Source organism: Carcharodon carcharias, chromosome 22 (assembly GCF_017639515.1).
Source record: "Carcharodon carcharias isolate sCarCar2 chromosome 22, sCarCar2.pri, whole genome shotgun sequence".
In the NCBI taxonomy this organism is placed as follows: Eukaryota; Metazoa; Chordata; class Chondrichthyes; order Lamniformes; family Lamnidae; genus Carcharodon; species Carcharodon carcharias.
Window position 1 is genome coordinate 7,408,643 of NC_054488.1, and position 15,305 is coordinate 7,423,947.

The window sequence follows — 15,305 nt, forward strand, 5'->3', positions numbered from 1 at the left end:
ACAAACCATATGAGGGTCTCTTTGCTTTCTGTACTCTGTAGAGCAACTGTTCAACAAAGGAACCTGAAAAGGAGATACTTTAAAAATAGTTAAGGAGGGAACCAGTCCACTGAAAGCTGCCCTGAATGATTTCCTTTGCATTGTTCAAGAAATGATGATTTTTCTAGGAGACCTGATCAAGGTGAAATTGAAGATAACACTATCTACCCAAGATAAGAGAATAGTCGGTGTGAATTTTTCACACGGGGAATTCAACTTTATCCTGAAAACTGCTTTCTTAAGTCTTCCTTTATCTCTAGATTCAGGATATCTGCCTTTCCTCAACTGACTATTAGGTGCTTGTTTCTTTTCGGTACAGTAAAACCCTTCAGTGATTGGTCAGGCAACATCATTTATACCATTCAGTGCTAAAGGAATCCTACAAAAATCACGATTAAAATTTATGAAGTTTGTGGAAACTGGGTGATAAATTAAACTGTCCTTATTTCCCTCCCACTTGCTTTATACTCAACCTTCTTTCCTACATGGACCAACTGTGCTAAAAAAACATGTATTTGTGTCGCCAAAAATATACGAATCATTAAACGCTCAAGATGCTTTTACTAACCTGGCATTTAGGAAGGGTAAAATGCTGAAATGTGAGCCATTCACGATTGCCTGATCTGTAATGACGGACAATAACCTTTGGAAATTGCTTTATGATTGTAACTTTTTGAAGAGTTTCGAAAACACACACACCCAACCGGCCTAGGGAGATAGGGGAAAGAAAGCAAACCGTTAAAAGCTGCAGGGCATAGAGTTTTAATAAGAGTTAAAATATGCTAGCCTTTTCATCAGAAAAATCGGTACTTGAGAATATGGAGTTAGATATTTATTCCAGTTCAGAAAACACATATTACTTAAATATGCATGGTTTCACCATGTAATATTTCAAACAGCACCACTGTTTCCTTTTGTTAGATACACATTGTTTATGCCGTGAACTGTAGATAGTTGAGAACCAGCTGCTTTCTCATTGGATTAATTGGATTTCTAGTGCGCTGGTTCCCAATGTGTAGAATCCGCACAAGCAGCAGTAATTCCAATGTTAACGTGACAGATTTGCTAATGCTGACAGTCAGAAGGATCCGGTCTTTCCAAGCCGCTGGCACTGCAAATGCGGCAAGTTTACTTTGGGTCAAGAACCAGTTTGAGGAGAATCAAGCATTGGAAGGTAATAGCCGAGTAAAGCCAATATACCAAGCAGAAACATCTCCAATGCCTCTCCATGAGTCTATACCAGTTTGGACCTGCTACCCAATAACTTTTGGGTAGTTCTCAAAGTCAAGAAGCTTTCTATATAATTTAATGTTAGAACTATCATAATTTATAGCTACTTTTAACTTCAGAATACTAGATTAATCTCCTTAATCTATTTTATACACTAAACAGTGATTACCCTTAGGCCAATGTATTTATTGGTGCACAGTAACCATCTAGAGATTTGTATGTTAAACATGCATGAGTTCTCCAGTATAAAGATTTTTTATTTGCAATACAACTTCTGAACTGTGATGTAATGTGATATATGAAAATATATGAAATATGAAACATTACATACTCTTTCTGGGAGAATTTTATCAGCTTAGCATGGATGTTATCATTTGTGTCATTACATGCAGCAAGTCCTGAGTCACTCAAAACTCAATGACTTTGCTGATTGATGTTGTATTGTGTAAAAACTAAAAAATGATTTACACCAACTTTTTACAACAGGCATGATGCTGCATATTCAACTAAAAAGAACCTGAAACTTGTTATTAAATAATCAGACACAGATGTCTGACCTATAAGCATTCCATGAAGATATTACCAGAAAACAGCCAATTAAGCATCCACACAAAATACTTTTCCTCCAACAAAAAAATGGCTCCACGTTCATTTAATTACTTTTTCCAGGATTCCCCATGTCTTCTCAAGCTACAATTCTAGTTACCGTGGTGGCCTTTGACCCGAAGGCAGTACAGTAACAAAAATTTGTAATTTATTTAAAATGACTGTGGAATCTATAATTGTTTTTAAGAATGTTTAAAAAGGACTTTTAAGAGTTTGCATCAATTGTAAAGGGATCATTTGGCATTTTCTTGAATAAAAATAAATACTGGTCCAGGTGACCTGATGAGTCTTGACCTGGAAGAGTACAAGGAAGCAGGCTAAGATATGAAAGCTGTGAAGCTAACAGGCATAAAGGAGAGCTGCAGGCAGAAGATGATCAGCACACAGATGCAAGAGCTCTTAGAGGCACTGCGTGGGCAGACTAAAAAGCTGGGAGCTGTGTGAATAGCTTGGAGACACTAACGAGTTGGGTATTTTACCAGAAGTGGCCAAACCGTGTTCCAGGGTGTTGTTGGTTGGTAGGCTGAAAAGGAATTCTGGAAAACTACACCATCAGGACTGCCATGACCAGAGGGAGAGGGGATTTATAGAAGTGCGCTTTGATGATGATAATCATATCAGTGAAACTTGGAGGTGAAAGGTGTTTTCGGATAGGACTCTTGATCTATCCTACGTCATAAAGAACACCATATTGTGGAACTGTGTAGCTACATACATACGAATTAGGAGGTGGCCATTCGGCCCCTTGGGCCTGCTCCGCCATTCAATAAGATCATGGCTGATCTGATTCTGGCCTCAGCTCCACATTCCTCCTACCCCCCCATAACCTTTGATACGTAGTGCCACAAGTCACATGGGAATGATGAAACTGCTTGTGGAAGATGTCACTTTGTTATATAGACTATTTCAAGTGAATTCACGTTGATTTTGATTTGTGTTAAAGTGGAAGTTACAGAAGTAATCTTGTTGATTATTTCTTACCACTGGGTGTCGTTCTGTAAATTTAGTTATTTTGCTTTACGGTTCCCCCATGGGGATCATACACAACACAATTCCACAGTGAAAACATCAAACGAACACGGTGGCCCTGATTACAGTGAGTTCACATTACAATTATGGAGTAAATGGGAGAGCAGCTTGCAGAGTCTACACATGCACATTTAAACACAGAAATTCAGAGTTGTTGCCGAATTTTCTTTGCTTCTGTGCAATCTTTGCTAAACCAGTACCTCTGAGAAACTTGACATTAAAGCACATGACAGGTGTGAAGTTGTATTTGTCTTCTAATTGTGCACTAAACTCCAGGAAAAGTTAAAAGTTGTTCAAGCATTCAGGTTTAAGTGAGATTTTAATGACATGATACATCTTAATTACTCCCAAGCAACCTCTCTGACCCTGAAAGTTTAATTTTTTAAAGTGTGGAGATTCATTCCTCCACAATTTAATTACCATTGGAGATGTTCTTTTCTACTTTTCCTTTCTGTCTCATCTCATTCTCTCAATCACATCTTACATTCTCAATCTTTATTTCACTTTTTGTACATGACTTTACATTGAATTATTCTAATTTATACTGCATGTTTCAGCATGGTTGCTTCAATCTGATTGGTTAAAGCACACTGTTGCTCTCACTTATACACATGGCTAATCCCCTGTACAGCACACCACACTGAAGAAATTCACTAAAAAGCATAAGTTGCCATTGAAAAGCTCATGAAAAGTATTTGGGAAGCTGTAAAATGTAATGAGTGACAAGTGTCATTCCTTCACCAATGACTGAAAAATCTAGGCTATTATATAAAGCAACGTTAGCATAAATAACTCATCTTGTAGCTTCATCATTTGTTCAATATATGTTGTACAGTCACCATTTCAGACACAAACCATTTAATTCTGACTCCTGTAGTTGACTCAGTTGTATCAGGCAGTAAGATTTGTTGCAATCATTCAAGTAGGCCACTCAATTTAAAGTGAAACATTAAACTCAGAACATTCACTCACTTTTTCTGGTCCATTGGACAAACTAACTATAAACAGGGTTTTTGTTTGCAAAAGGCCCATCAAGCTTGTAAAACTGTTTCACATCCTCAGTGTTAAATCAATGAGCGTGAAGTTAAATGGCACAAAGGAAGAAAGGCATCCTGGAACAATGAAAAAATTCTAGAATATAACAGTAACACTGTTGTAGTTTAAGTTTTGCCTTCAAAATTCCCTTAGGCACAGCATTGCTAGTCACTCCTGAGATAGCCCGAGTGCCTTTTTATATTTGTTCATGGGATATGAACCTCATTGCCAAAGCCAACATATGTTGCTCATCCCTAATTACCCTTGAGAAGATGGTGGTGAGCCGTCTTCTTGAACTGCTGCAGGCCATGTGGTGTAGGTAGACCCACAGTGCTGTTTGGAAGTTCGAGAAATTTGACCCAGCGACAGTGAAGGAACAGCACAAGACAGGATGGTGTGTGACTTGGAGGGGAAGTTGCACATATTGGCATTCCCATGTGCTGTTGCACTTGTTCTTCTAGGTGGTAGAGGTTGCAGGTTTGGAAGGTGCTGTTGATGGAACTTTGTTGAATTGCTGCAGTGGATCTTGTAGATGGTACATACTGCTGCCACTGCGTGCTGGTGGTGGAGGGAGTGAATAAGGTAGCGAATGGGGTGCCAGTCGAGCAGACTGCTTTGTCCTGGATGGTGTCTATCTTCATGAGTGTTGTTGGAGCTGCATTCATCCAGGAAAGTAAAGAGTATTCCATCACACTTCTGATTTATGCCTTTGGGGAGTCAGGAGGTGAGTTACTTGCTACAGAATTCCCAGCCTCTGCCCTGCTCTTATAGCCACAGTATTAATATAGCTGATCCAGTTAAGTTTCCGGCCAATGGTGACCCCAGAATATTGATGGTGGGGGGGTTCAGCAACAGTAATGCCAGTCAAAGCGATGGGGAAAAGGTTAGATTCTCCCTCTGGGAGGTGATCATTGCCTAGCACTTGGGTGGTGCCACAACAGGAAATTGTGACTGAGTGAGATCTACCTACAACTTCACCAGCTAACCAGAGACATATTGAACTGTTTAAAAGCCTGGTTTAAAAAAATACAAGAAAAGACACTGATCAAAAATGGCTGCCACGAGTCACTTGATGTTTGCTATTGTAAAGCTGACCACTTCTCTGGAAACTTTCTATATGAACTGCACTGCAGACCTGTTGCTTGGAATTTCACACCTAGGGTTTGTCAAGGTCCACTCCAAACAGGGGATCTCTTGAAAGAAAGGCATTAAAAATGCAAAGTGCTGGACTTTGTTCAACTGCAGCTCTATCAAGACAATGGGAACTGCTAACCAGTCAGATACTCAGACATTTAAAGCTCCCCATGGAGGATGAAATCACCATCTCCTGTTGATTTCTATCTTGAAATGTGTCAAAAATTTCAGAGATGAAAAGATCAAAAAATGGGATTATTTTGGCCTGCAACAATGACTGCAAAGCATGACCAAATTCCTTTCTAGGAATATACAGACAGGAGGTTTAAAAACTCCTGCTCTGCAAAACAGAATCAGGAAGAGGAGGAGGAGGAGGAGGAGAATCAAACATCACAGTCATCTAAAAACACTGCTGGAGGAGAGCAGAAAAGATCTTTCTCTCTCATGCTAAAAGAGTGTCTTCAACAAAGCACAGACCTGAACCAAGTCAACTCCAGGATTCGACAGGAAACCAACTAACTTCAAATGACTGCAATGTTCAACAATGTATACCTCAAAGACAAGCAAAGGGCTTAATCAAATATTCTTTTAACTACTGTTGGACTCTAACTTTCTTACTCCTGATATCTGTGTATGTGTATCATTGTGTCTTTATTAATAACTTTTCTCAGGTTTAGTAACTAATAAACTTACTCTTTGGCTCAAGAAAACCTGGTTTGATTGACTTGTTAACAAATAAATACATTTGGACTGGAAAAGGCATTTACAGGGAAAAGAAATTTTAAAACCTTTGTTGCGACCAATTGAGGTGGCTGAATAGAAGGGGAGCCAGCTCACTCCTCCTCACCTGGTTGTAACAGTGGCATGAATATTACTTGCTACTTGTGTGCCCCAGCCTGGATGCTATCCAGGTCTTGCTGTATTCAGGCATGGGCTGCTTCATTATCTGAGGAGCTCTGAATGTGCAATCAGCAGCGAACACTCCTACTTCTGGCTTTATGATGGTGGTGGGGTTGTCCTCTATGAAGCAGCTGAAGATAGCTGAACTAGGTCACTGCCCTGAAGAACTCCTGCAGCGATGTTCCAGAGTGGAGATGATTGGCCTCCGACAAGCACAACCACTTTCCTTTGTGCTAAATACGACTCCAACCAGTGGAGACTTTTCTCCCCCGATTCCCATTGACTTTAATTTTGCTCGGGCTCCTTGATACCACACTTGGTCAAATGCTGCAAGTGCAAACACTCTGGTTTCATTTCTTCAGTTCAGCTTTTTCCATATTTGGACCAAGGCTATAATGAGATCTGGAGCCGACTGGTCCTGGCCAAACCCAAACTGAGCACTGATGTGCAAGTTACTGCTATGTAAGTGCAGCTTGATACCACCATTGACCACACCTTTCATTACTCTACTGATGGTGGCATATAGACCGATGGTGGCATATAGACTGCTGGGGAATTAATTGGCTGGGTTGGATTTGTCCTTCATTTGATGACAGAACATGCCTCGGCTATTTTACTCATCATCGGATAGATGCCGGTGTTGTAGCTGCACTGGAACAGCTTGGCAAGGGGTGCAAAAGCTCTGGAGCACAAGACTTCCGTACTACAGCTGGATGTTGCCAGGCCCAGTCTTTGCTGTATCCAGTACTTGCTACCCTCAGTGCTTTTCCAAGTAGTGTTCAACGTGGAGGAGGACTGATTCATCAGCTGAGGCAGGGTGGTAGGGGATAATCAGCAGAAGATTTCATGCCTATGTTTGACCTGAGGCCTTAGGACTTCACGTGGTCCAGAGTCAATGTTGAGAACTTCCAGGGTTAATGTTCAAGCTACATTCTCCTCTCTCCGCTGCCCCCAACTTTGGTATGAGATATTATTGGATCCATGGTAAATGGATTATAGCCTTGCAGATTAGTGCCACCTACTGAATATTCTTTAATATTCAATATGAGTTCAATATGAGTTGCACATATATTCATCTGTGACAACCAATCAAGGATTGAACACTAATTAATAGAATTACTCTTCTACAAATTAAATATGCATGATACCAAGGCAGATGATACGATTTTAAACTGATGTTTTAATAAAACAATAACAAACATGCATTACCTTAGAACTACCTAATACCACTGGGGTTTGCAGGCAAAACATTTTTTGGCTGTTTGCTTACAATATTAATTCAAGGATAGACAAACTCTTTTTCTGCAGCTTGTTACATTCTAAGAAGCATAATTTCAAAAAAAAAATGACCATCCAGTTGTGGCACTCCTATCCATAATAAATATAAAACATTACAATTAATTGCATGGACTAAGAAGTGTCCAAAAAACAGATGGTTACAATTCGCTTTTGCCCTTTGTAAATATAATCTGTAACCAGCACAGAAAATGCTATTTTCATACCAGTGACTTAATTCAATATGTGACAAGATAATCCATCTTCCATCTCAGACATTTCCCTTACCTAAGAAAACATTAATTCAAGTAACCAATTAAGATATTTACACCTAATTTCCTTTAACAGAAAACTCACAAATCATTAGACCATTGATGCATTACTTTAATGTCCTGCACATTTATCACAAAAAAATCACTTAAACAACAATTTACTCAATTTTCCAGAACACTGATGCACTTGTTTTAATGCAAACGCATCAAAAAAAGATTTCAAGGGGGATTTGTTTTGAATCTTACAAATGCAGATCAATTTTTTCATTATTCATGCTCCACACAAATATTTAGCAGAAGCTCACCACAAACACAGTACTTAATTCTGAGTGCCTATGTAGCCTTTTGGCACCAATTACACAGACATGCTAGAAAACTGGACATTCAAAAGTGATGTGGGAAATGAAAGGGCCATCCTGCCATGATTCATTTGTTAACAGTACAATATTTAATCCAGCTATTCTAACTCCAATGCTGCCAAACCAGAAACTCCGGAAAAAATTGGTTTTAGAAAGGAAAATTTAACGTATTGCTACATATCGTTATAATGTCTGGGAGCTGAGCCAGGACAGAAGGCTGCAGTTGAAGTTCCCATTTTGCTGCTGTCTAACCCCATTTCCTTGGCAGCATGTTACACTGGGACAGGAACAATATACTCAGCTATTCCCTCTACTTGACTTCAGAAAAGAGCATGCATGATAAAGCGCTGTTATCACATTCTCAGGATGTTTTAAAGTGCTTCACAGCATTTGAATTTACTTTTGAAGCGTAGTACTGCCTGCATTGTTACCACACAAAATCCACCTGGTCAGGAACCAGTTAAAATGCTGTTATCAGTCTGTTCCCCTTAGTCTAGGGCTTTTTTCCGGCACCTTTCTGTTCTTTTATGGCACACTGTGTTCCAAGATAGCAACATTGTAGATATTCCTCATCCTATTCCAGTGAACATGTTTTTCAACAGCAGCCATGGGAGTTTTTAAAGCCACAGTCTAATTTTAAAGCCATAGTCCAAGAAGAATGAAATAGGCTCTTTACACATACTTATCTGCAAAGAAAATCTTATATAAAATTGATCATTAGGCAACTGGACATCACAGAAGTGAGTAACTAAAATGACAGCCAATTAGAAGCCAAACTATTATATACACAGTGACTCACAAAAGCTATCCTTAACCATTGTCTAGACATCCAGTACCTTACAGGTCATCAGAAGTGCCAAGACAGCTGCATATTCCAGCACATAGAGGAATTAATGAGTTGCATCCAGGCTCTAAACTGAGTATCTTTGCTATTTTCCTCACAAAATTAAAAAAGGATTAAAACACAATCAGATAATACATACATTGTGACATTATATACCAACTGCAACTCACTCACCCTGTTTTCCACAACTTTGTTGCATTCGTTTTTTTGCCCCTGTTCAGGTTTCCTTGAATTACTTCCTGTTGACAAGACCAGGCAGACAGCCAGCAGTTACCACTGCCAAGGAGCTATTTGTTGCATCAGAGAGATGACTCATTCTCCAATTGGTCTCCTTTTCATGGTCTAGTTGCTAACTTCCATGACACAGTACATTCAAAAATTGAAATTTCATCACCAAGATTTACCACATCAATATACCAAGAGGCTATATCCTAGACCTTCACACATTCAATTATTAGACACAAACAACCAAGGTTTAACTACCTATCATATCCAATCACCAAGCACCTCATTTCATCAGAACAACATTTTCATTTCTCAAATTAAGCATTCTCATGGCCTTTTGTGTGAGACTAATTTAGTGCAAATAGTACTAGATGGCCAACCTTATTATAAAACCTATACTATCAGTAACTGGGTTGAAGCAGCCCAAATCTATTTTAAATTGTATTCTCATAACTGTTACAGAAATGAGACATCTAGCCCATCAATTTGGTCTGAATTTAACTTGCTAATCCATAGGTGAAAGGACAGTGTGATAATCACTGTCCTTTACTATCTCTTCTATGTTAGCATCATCATGATTTAATGGCTAGTCTTCGGAGAACACACTGCAATTAAATTTGGCTAAATATTGCTAAATTGGGAAAGTGTTCTGTAAACTAAAACCCAGAAAATGTTTTCTTCACCTTATACCATGTAATTGCTACAAAAATCTTAATAAATGTATGTGGTAAGCATTGGCACCCAGCTGGATACATATCGTAAAATGTTAGGATAAAAGATAAAATCAGAATCAGATTATCCCATTCAAACATAGACACACAAAAGAAAATGAAGAGCTTTCCTATCCATCTTAAACTGCATCATTCTATTTAGTCTCTTTGGATTAAAAGGTTGATGCAGCCTTTTGTGCCATTAAGTGTTTGTATGTGGACTGCCCACATGAAAAAAATCATGATTTTAATTTGGCTGTATCTTTGGAAAGAGTACCTTTAGAGGGGGAGCAACAGGGTACAGAATATGGGCCACAATACAGTATTTCATCACAGATCGTCATATTCATTACTATAATAAATAACACACTGTTCTTAAAATATAAAGATTGAAAATAATATAAAGATTGAAAATAATAATTTAAACTGCTCGGAAAATGAAAATTAGAACAATCAACCTGGACCACACACAGCATTTCTTAGGCAAGATTTGAGAATATCACTGGCACAGACCTAATAGCTGTTTATTGATCCAGTCTGTCAGAAAAAGAGAATGGAATGAACAGCACAAAAGCCTCACTCTTGCCTCTCCAAAAACAAAAAGAATTAAAACTTAACTTCAGGACATTACCAGGGTTATGGTGTACAATGAGATATAGCATCTAGAACAGTATTAATAATGGTCAGTTGCTATCAAATATATTATTATAGAATCAATATTGAAGAATTGAATGCAGGCCTAGCAAATTCCCACGAAAGAAAATTGCCCCCCAAAATTGACTGGAAACAAACCACATATCTAAGCAGGAAGATTAAGAATAGCACTGACAGTTTCCAATCAGCAGGCCACATTCATTGGAAACAGAATTGAAAGAGAATGAGAAAAACCTACTCTAATGCAATTTGAGCTCCTTCAGTTCTGAGATTTTATCGCATTTCCTGAAAATTTTGTTGAGTTCAATTTGACAATACATATAGCAATTCTGATTCAGTGTGTAAGAAGCATGGAAATACCATACGATATTCTTCTCCACTACATTTCACACTTCAGTTAACATTAACTTGCTTTTTGAAATTTTTTCATGGGATGTGGGGATTGTTGGCTCGGTCAGCATTTATTACCCATCCCTAACTGCCCTTGAAAAGGTGGTGGTGAGCTGCCTGCTTGAACTGCTGCAGTCCCTGTGGTGTACGTACACCCACAGTGCTGTTAGGGAAGAAATTCCAGGCTTTTGACCCAGTGACAGTGAAGGTGCGGCAATATATTTTCAAGTCAGGATGATGTGGGGCTTGGAGGGGAACTTGCAGTTGGTGGTGTTCCCATGCATCTGCTGCTCTTGTCCTTACAGGTGGTAGAGTTCAAGGATTTGGAAGGTGCAATCAAAGGAGTTTTGGTGAGTTGCTGCTGCATATCTTGTAAATGGTACACCTTACTGACACCGTATATCGCTGGTGAAAGGAGTGAATGTTTAAGGTGGGGGATGGGGTGCCAGTCAAGTAGGCTGCTTTGTCCTGGATGGTGTCAAGCATCTTGAGCATTGTGGGAGCTGCACTCATCCAGGCACATGGCGAGTATTCCATCACACTCCTGACTTGTGTCCTGAAGCTGATGGACAGGCTTTGGGGATTCAGGAGGTGAGTTACTCTCCACAGAATTCCCAGCCTCTGACCTGCCCTTGTAGCCACAGTATTTACACAGCTAGTCCAGTTCAGTTTCTGGTCAATGGTAACACTCAGGATGTTGATACAGCCCCTTTTATGACCTTGGAACATTTAACACTATGCAGCCAATTATGTACTTTTAAAACGGTAGCAAAATACTGTAGATGCTGGAAATCTGAAATAAAAACAGAAAATGCCAGAAATACACAGCAGGTCTGACAGCATCTGTGGAGAGACAAACAGAGTTAATGCTTCAGGTCTGTGATCTTTCATCAGAACTGGTGGAAGGTCGTCCACCTGAAATGTTAACTTTGTTTCTCTCCGCAAATGCTGCCAAAACTGTTGAATATCCCCAGCATTTCCATTTTTAAGTGCTTTTACAGTACAATTACTGTTGTAAATTAGGCAAGTGCATCAGAAAAGGTGCACACATTAAGGCCTGACAAACAATAAATAACCATCCGTCAGAACTCTGGGAAACACCCCTGCTTTCCGTTGTGTAATATTAAAGGATCATTTACATGCAGGAGACAGTGGACAAGTCCCGTATTTAACATCTCATCCAAAAAAGTCATTTGTCAATGCTTAGAATCATAGAATGGTGACAGGATAGGAGACCATCATTGGGCTTCATGTGTCCCTGTCAGCTCTCCGCAAGGGCAATCAACTAGTCTCACTCTCCTACCGTTTCCCTACAGTCCTGCACTTTTTCCTTTTCAGGTGCTAGTTCAATTCGCTTACAAAAGCCATGATTGAAACTACTGGTAGCTCCAACACAGTCAGAAAGTACATTGCAGAGCCTAAGCACTCATTGTATCAAAAAGGTTCTTCCTTATGCCAACATTGGTTCAGTATCCTCTGGTTCTCAATCCTTCCACTAATAGGAACAGTTTCTCCTCATCTACTCCATTTAGACCTCTCATTATTTCAAACACCCCCATCAAATCTCCTCTCAAACTTTTCTCAGGAGAACAAACCCAGTTTCTCAAATTCAGCCATGTAACTGAAGTCCTTCATCCTTGGAATCATTCTCATAAATCGTTTCTGCACCATCTCTTAAGGCTTTTCATCCTTCTTAAATTGTGGTGCCGAGATAGACACAATACTCCAGTTAAGGCCAAATCAATGTCATCATAACTTCTTTGCTTTTGAACTCTGTGTCCCTATTTATAAAGTATAGGATCCCATATGACTTCAACAGCTTGTGCACATATAGCTCCAGACACCTCTTCTACTCCTTCATCCCACTTTAGAATTGTACCCTTGAGTTTATATTGCCTCCCTTCCCAAAATATATCACTTCATATTTATCTGCATTAAATTTCATCTGCCATGTGTTTCCCCTTTCCGCCATTTCATCAGCCTAAGCACCCTTGAAATCTATCACTATCCCCCTCACAGCTCACAATAGTTCCAAGTTTTGTGTCATCTACAAATTTTAATTACCTTACCCATGCAGAAATTACAGGCTCAAGTCAGTAGTTGTGTTTTCCTGGTTATCACAACTTCGTTAATCACTACATCAGGTGCTCAGTGGAGCAGCAGATAGAGTACTAGATAATAGGGCAAATCAGGAGCCTGAGGCATTAAAAGCACTGTACTGCATGTCAGCCACAATTATATACAAAACTGTATTTAAAATGTACTGTTTGAAAACAAATACTAATTGAAAACACAGTGCTATAATGCATTAAGTTTAAAATGCATTATTCCACTCTGTTAATGGCCCTAAATTAAAACGAGCTCAGTTATACTGGGAAATAGTTTGCATTCCCATGCCAATACATTTGAACTGCTGAGAAAATAGTGCTTTGAGAAATTATAGCACTTTCAATCTTTTTTAAGTTGGATGCTGTTTTTAAAAAAATTACCTTTTCAAGAAACAAATGCTTAATATCGAGTAAAATATTAGATAGGTGCTACAAATTTTAAATGTAAACAAACATCTCGGGTTATAGAAAATGTGGACTTTTGATTTCTTTTGAATCTTAGAACATTATTTAAAAGGGAATTGTATTTTACTAAATGATCATATTCTGCAAATGTTATAGATATATGTACTGTTATCAATATGTCACTCACACTGTTCATGGTTTGAGTAATAGCTTAAAACTGTTGCATGGAAGCAGTGTCCAATAACAGACATTTAATATGGAATGCTCCCCTTTGTGATCCCGTGAAGGTCTGCTCCAATAATTTTATGAATAGGAAGTGAACCAGAGCTGCTTATTGCCATCAGGTTATGAAAAATCTTATCACAAGGTTGTCCAATATACTAATAAATTGACTACATAAATGCAAGTTAATACAGCCCAAGAGGAAACCATTCAATAAAATGGAGTTCATTATGCTACATCAGTCTCTGACAGATTATATACATTATCATTTGCTGAATCATTCCTTGTGGTATTGTGAAAGACTGAAGACAAGATGAAAAGAGAAATGAGACATTCCCCATATAGAATTTTAATAATTGTAAAATTTGATCATTTCCAATACTTCAAAGCCCAATCTTTAAATGCAGTTATCTGCTATTTATTTAGGAATAATGTTTGAACTTATAACCAAAATAGAAATCAGATTTGACTGTCGAGCACTTAAAAAGAAAATATATATCAGTAATCAATATGTATTGTGGTTATTAATTACCAGCGATTGACGGAACAAAAACGAGTCTGTTAATGCTAACCAGAGTTTAATTCCCTTTGAAAAGAAAATGTGCAATGAATACAGAAAGCCCCAATTTTAAAGAAACCTCGGGGGGAAGCGTGGCAATGGGTTGTTCTCAGGAATGATGCATTTAAAGTAATGGGAAATCTAATCATAGAGGTCATTTTCAATCCAATCCACAGGAGACCCTCACTCCGGGGCCTATTTACTTTAACCCTCACATTGTGTGTGGTTTAAGTCGGCCTTTAGGATAAAGTCTCCGCCCAGGGGACTTCACGTTAAACATTATTTAAGGGTGAAAGAACCGAACTTTTCCTGCGGTCGGTCGCAGGGTTTCGTCTTCCTCAATTCAAGGTTAACAGGGTCAACCGGAAAGGGAGCAGGGAATAACACAACAGTTTTATTGTCCTTTGCTTTGCTTTCCGCTCCAGGCAACTTGCAGATCATCCCTCTCGCCCTGCTAACCGGACACGTACCTGGTAAGAGCCGACAAAACACACTGTACATGGTCTCTTTATCGGAGAGAGGCCCGGGTGCCGGCCCCCCTCACACTCACGTACTGCACGCCGCCATCTTGCACCGCTCCCTGACCCCCCCACCCCCCCGCCGGCTCCACGAGCACTTCCGGGTTTCCGTTTCCGGTCGCAGTTGGAGCTGGGGGATTGGCTGGCGCCGCGCTGTTATGGCAACCGGGCCCAGCCCTGCGGAGTCAAGTCCCTGTTCCATCCTCAGAGCTCCATCCAGGTGGGAGGTTTTTGGACCATTCACTGTAATTGGTACCTTATCAATACAATAATATATTACTATAAATATAATAATCTAATAATAATAAATATAAATAATAAATCTAGCTGCTCCTTGTTTAGGTCAATTTGGATGGACCACAAAGTGTCCTTGGATTGCTCCCTAGTCTCAACCAACAAGATCCAGCACCACCAATATTTCATTTAGGGCAGGGTGACCAACTATCTCTTATTTTAAGAGACTGTCCCTTATTTTGACTCTTTGTCCCACCCCCCCCCCCCCCCCTTAAGGGCAGGGTGACCAACTCGCAGTGAAAAATTTAAGGGTGTGGATCTGCAGAGGGGGAGGGGGGAGAGGGTGATGCCAGAGCTGTGAGGTCAGGGGCAAAATTGCAAGATAAACGGTGTTCCAGCCACAAGGAATCTGGACATGGGACAATCAGCCCAGTTACAGGACCATCCTATAAAATCCAGGATGCTTGGTCACCCTGCTGAAGGGACACCTGTTGTCCCGTATTTCTAGAACGTGGGCCGCTGAGCCTGGGAATCTCAGTTCAGTGGTTGAGTGGTTT

General features: G+C 39.6%; 1 protein-coding gene across 2 annotated transcripts in view; it reads right to left on the reverse strand.

The window, feature by feature from the left end:
• Window positions 1–14,587, reverse strand: part of LOC121293603 (protoheme IX farnesyltransferase, mitochondrial) — a 130,528-nt gene extending 115,941 nt beyond the window's left edge. For both annotated transcript variants that reach the window (XR_005946568.1, XM_041216695.1), the window contains exons 1-2: window positions 14,467–14,587; window positions 608–747 (exon numbers count right to left, since the gene is read on the reverse strand). Coding sequence is in view for 1 of the 2 variants with exons in the window: in XM_041216695.1 (XP_041072629.1) it covers window positions 608–747; window positions 14,467–14,497 (171 nt within the window). In the remaining variant the exon portion in view is untranslated. The remainder of the gene's footprint in view (window positions 1–607; window positions 748–14,466) is intronic.
• Between the last annotated feature and the right edge of the window lie 718 nt (window positions 14,588–15,305).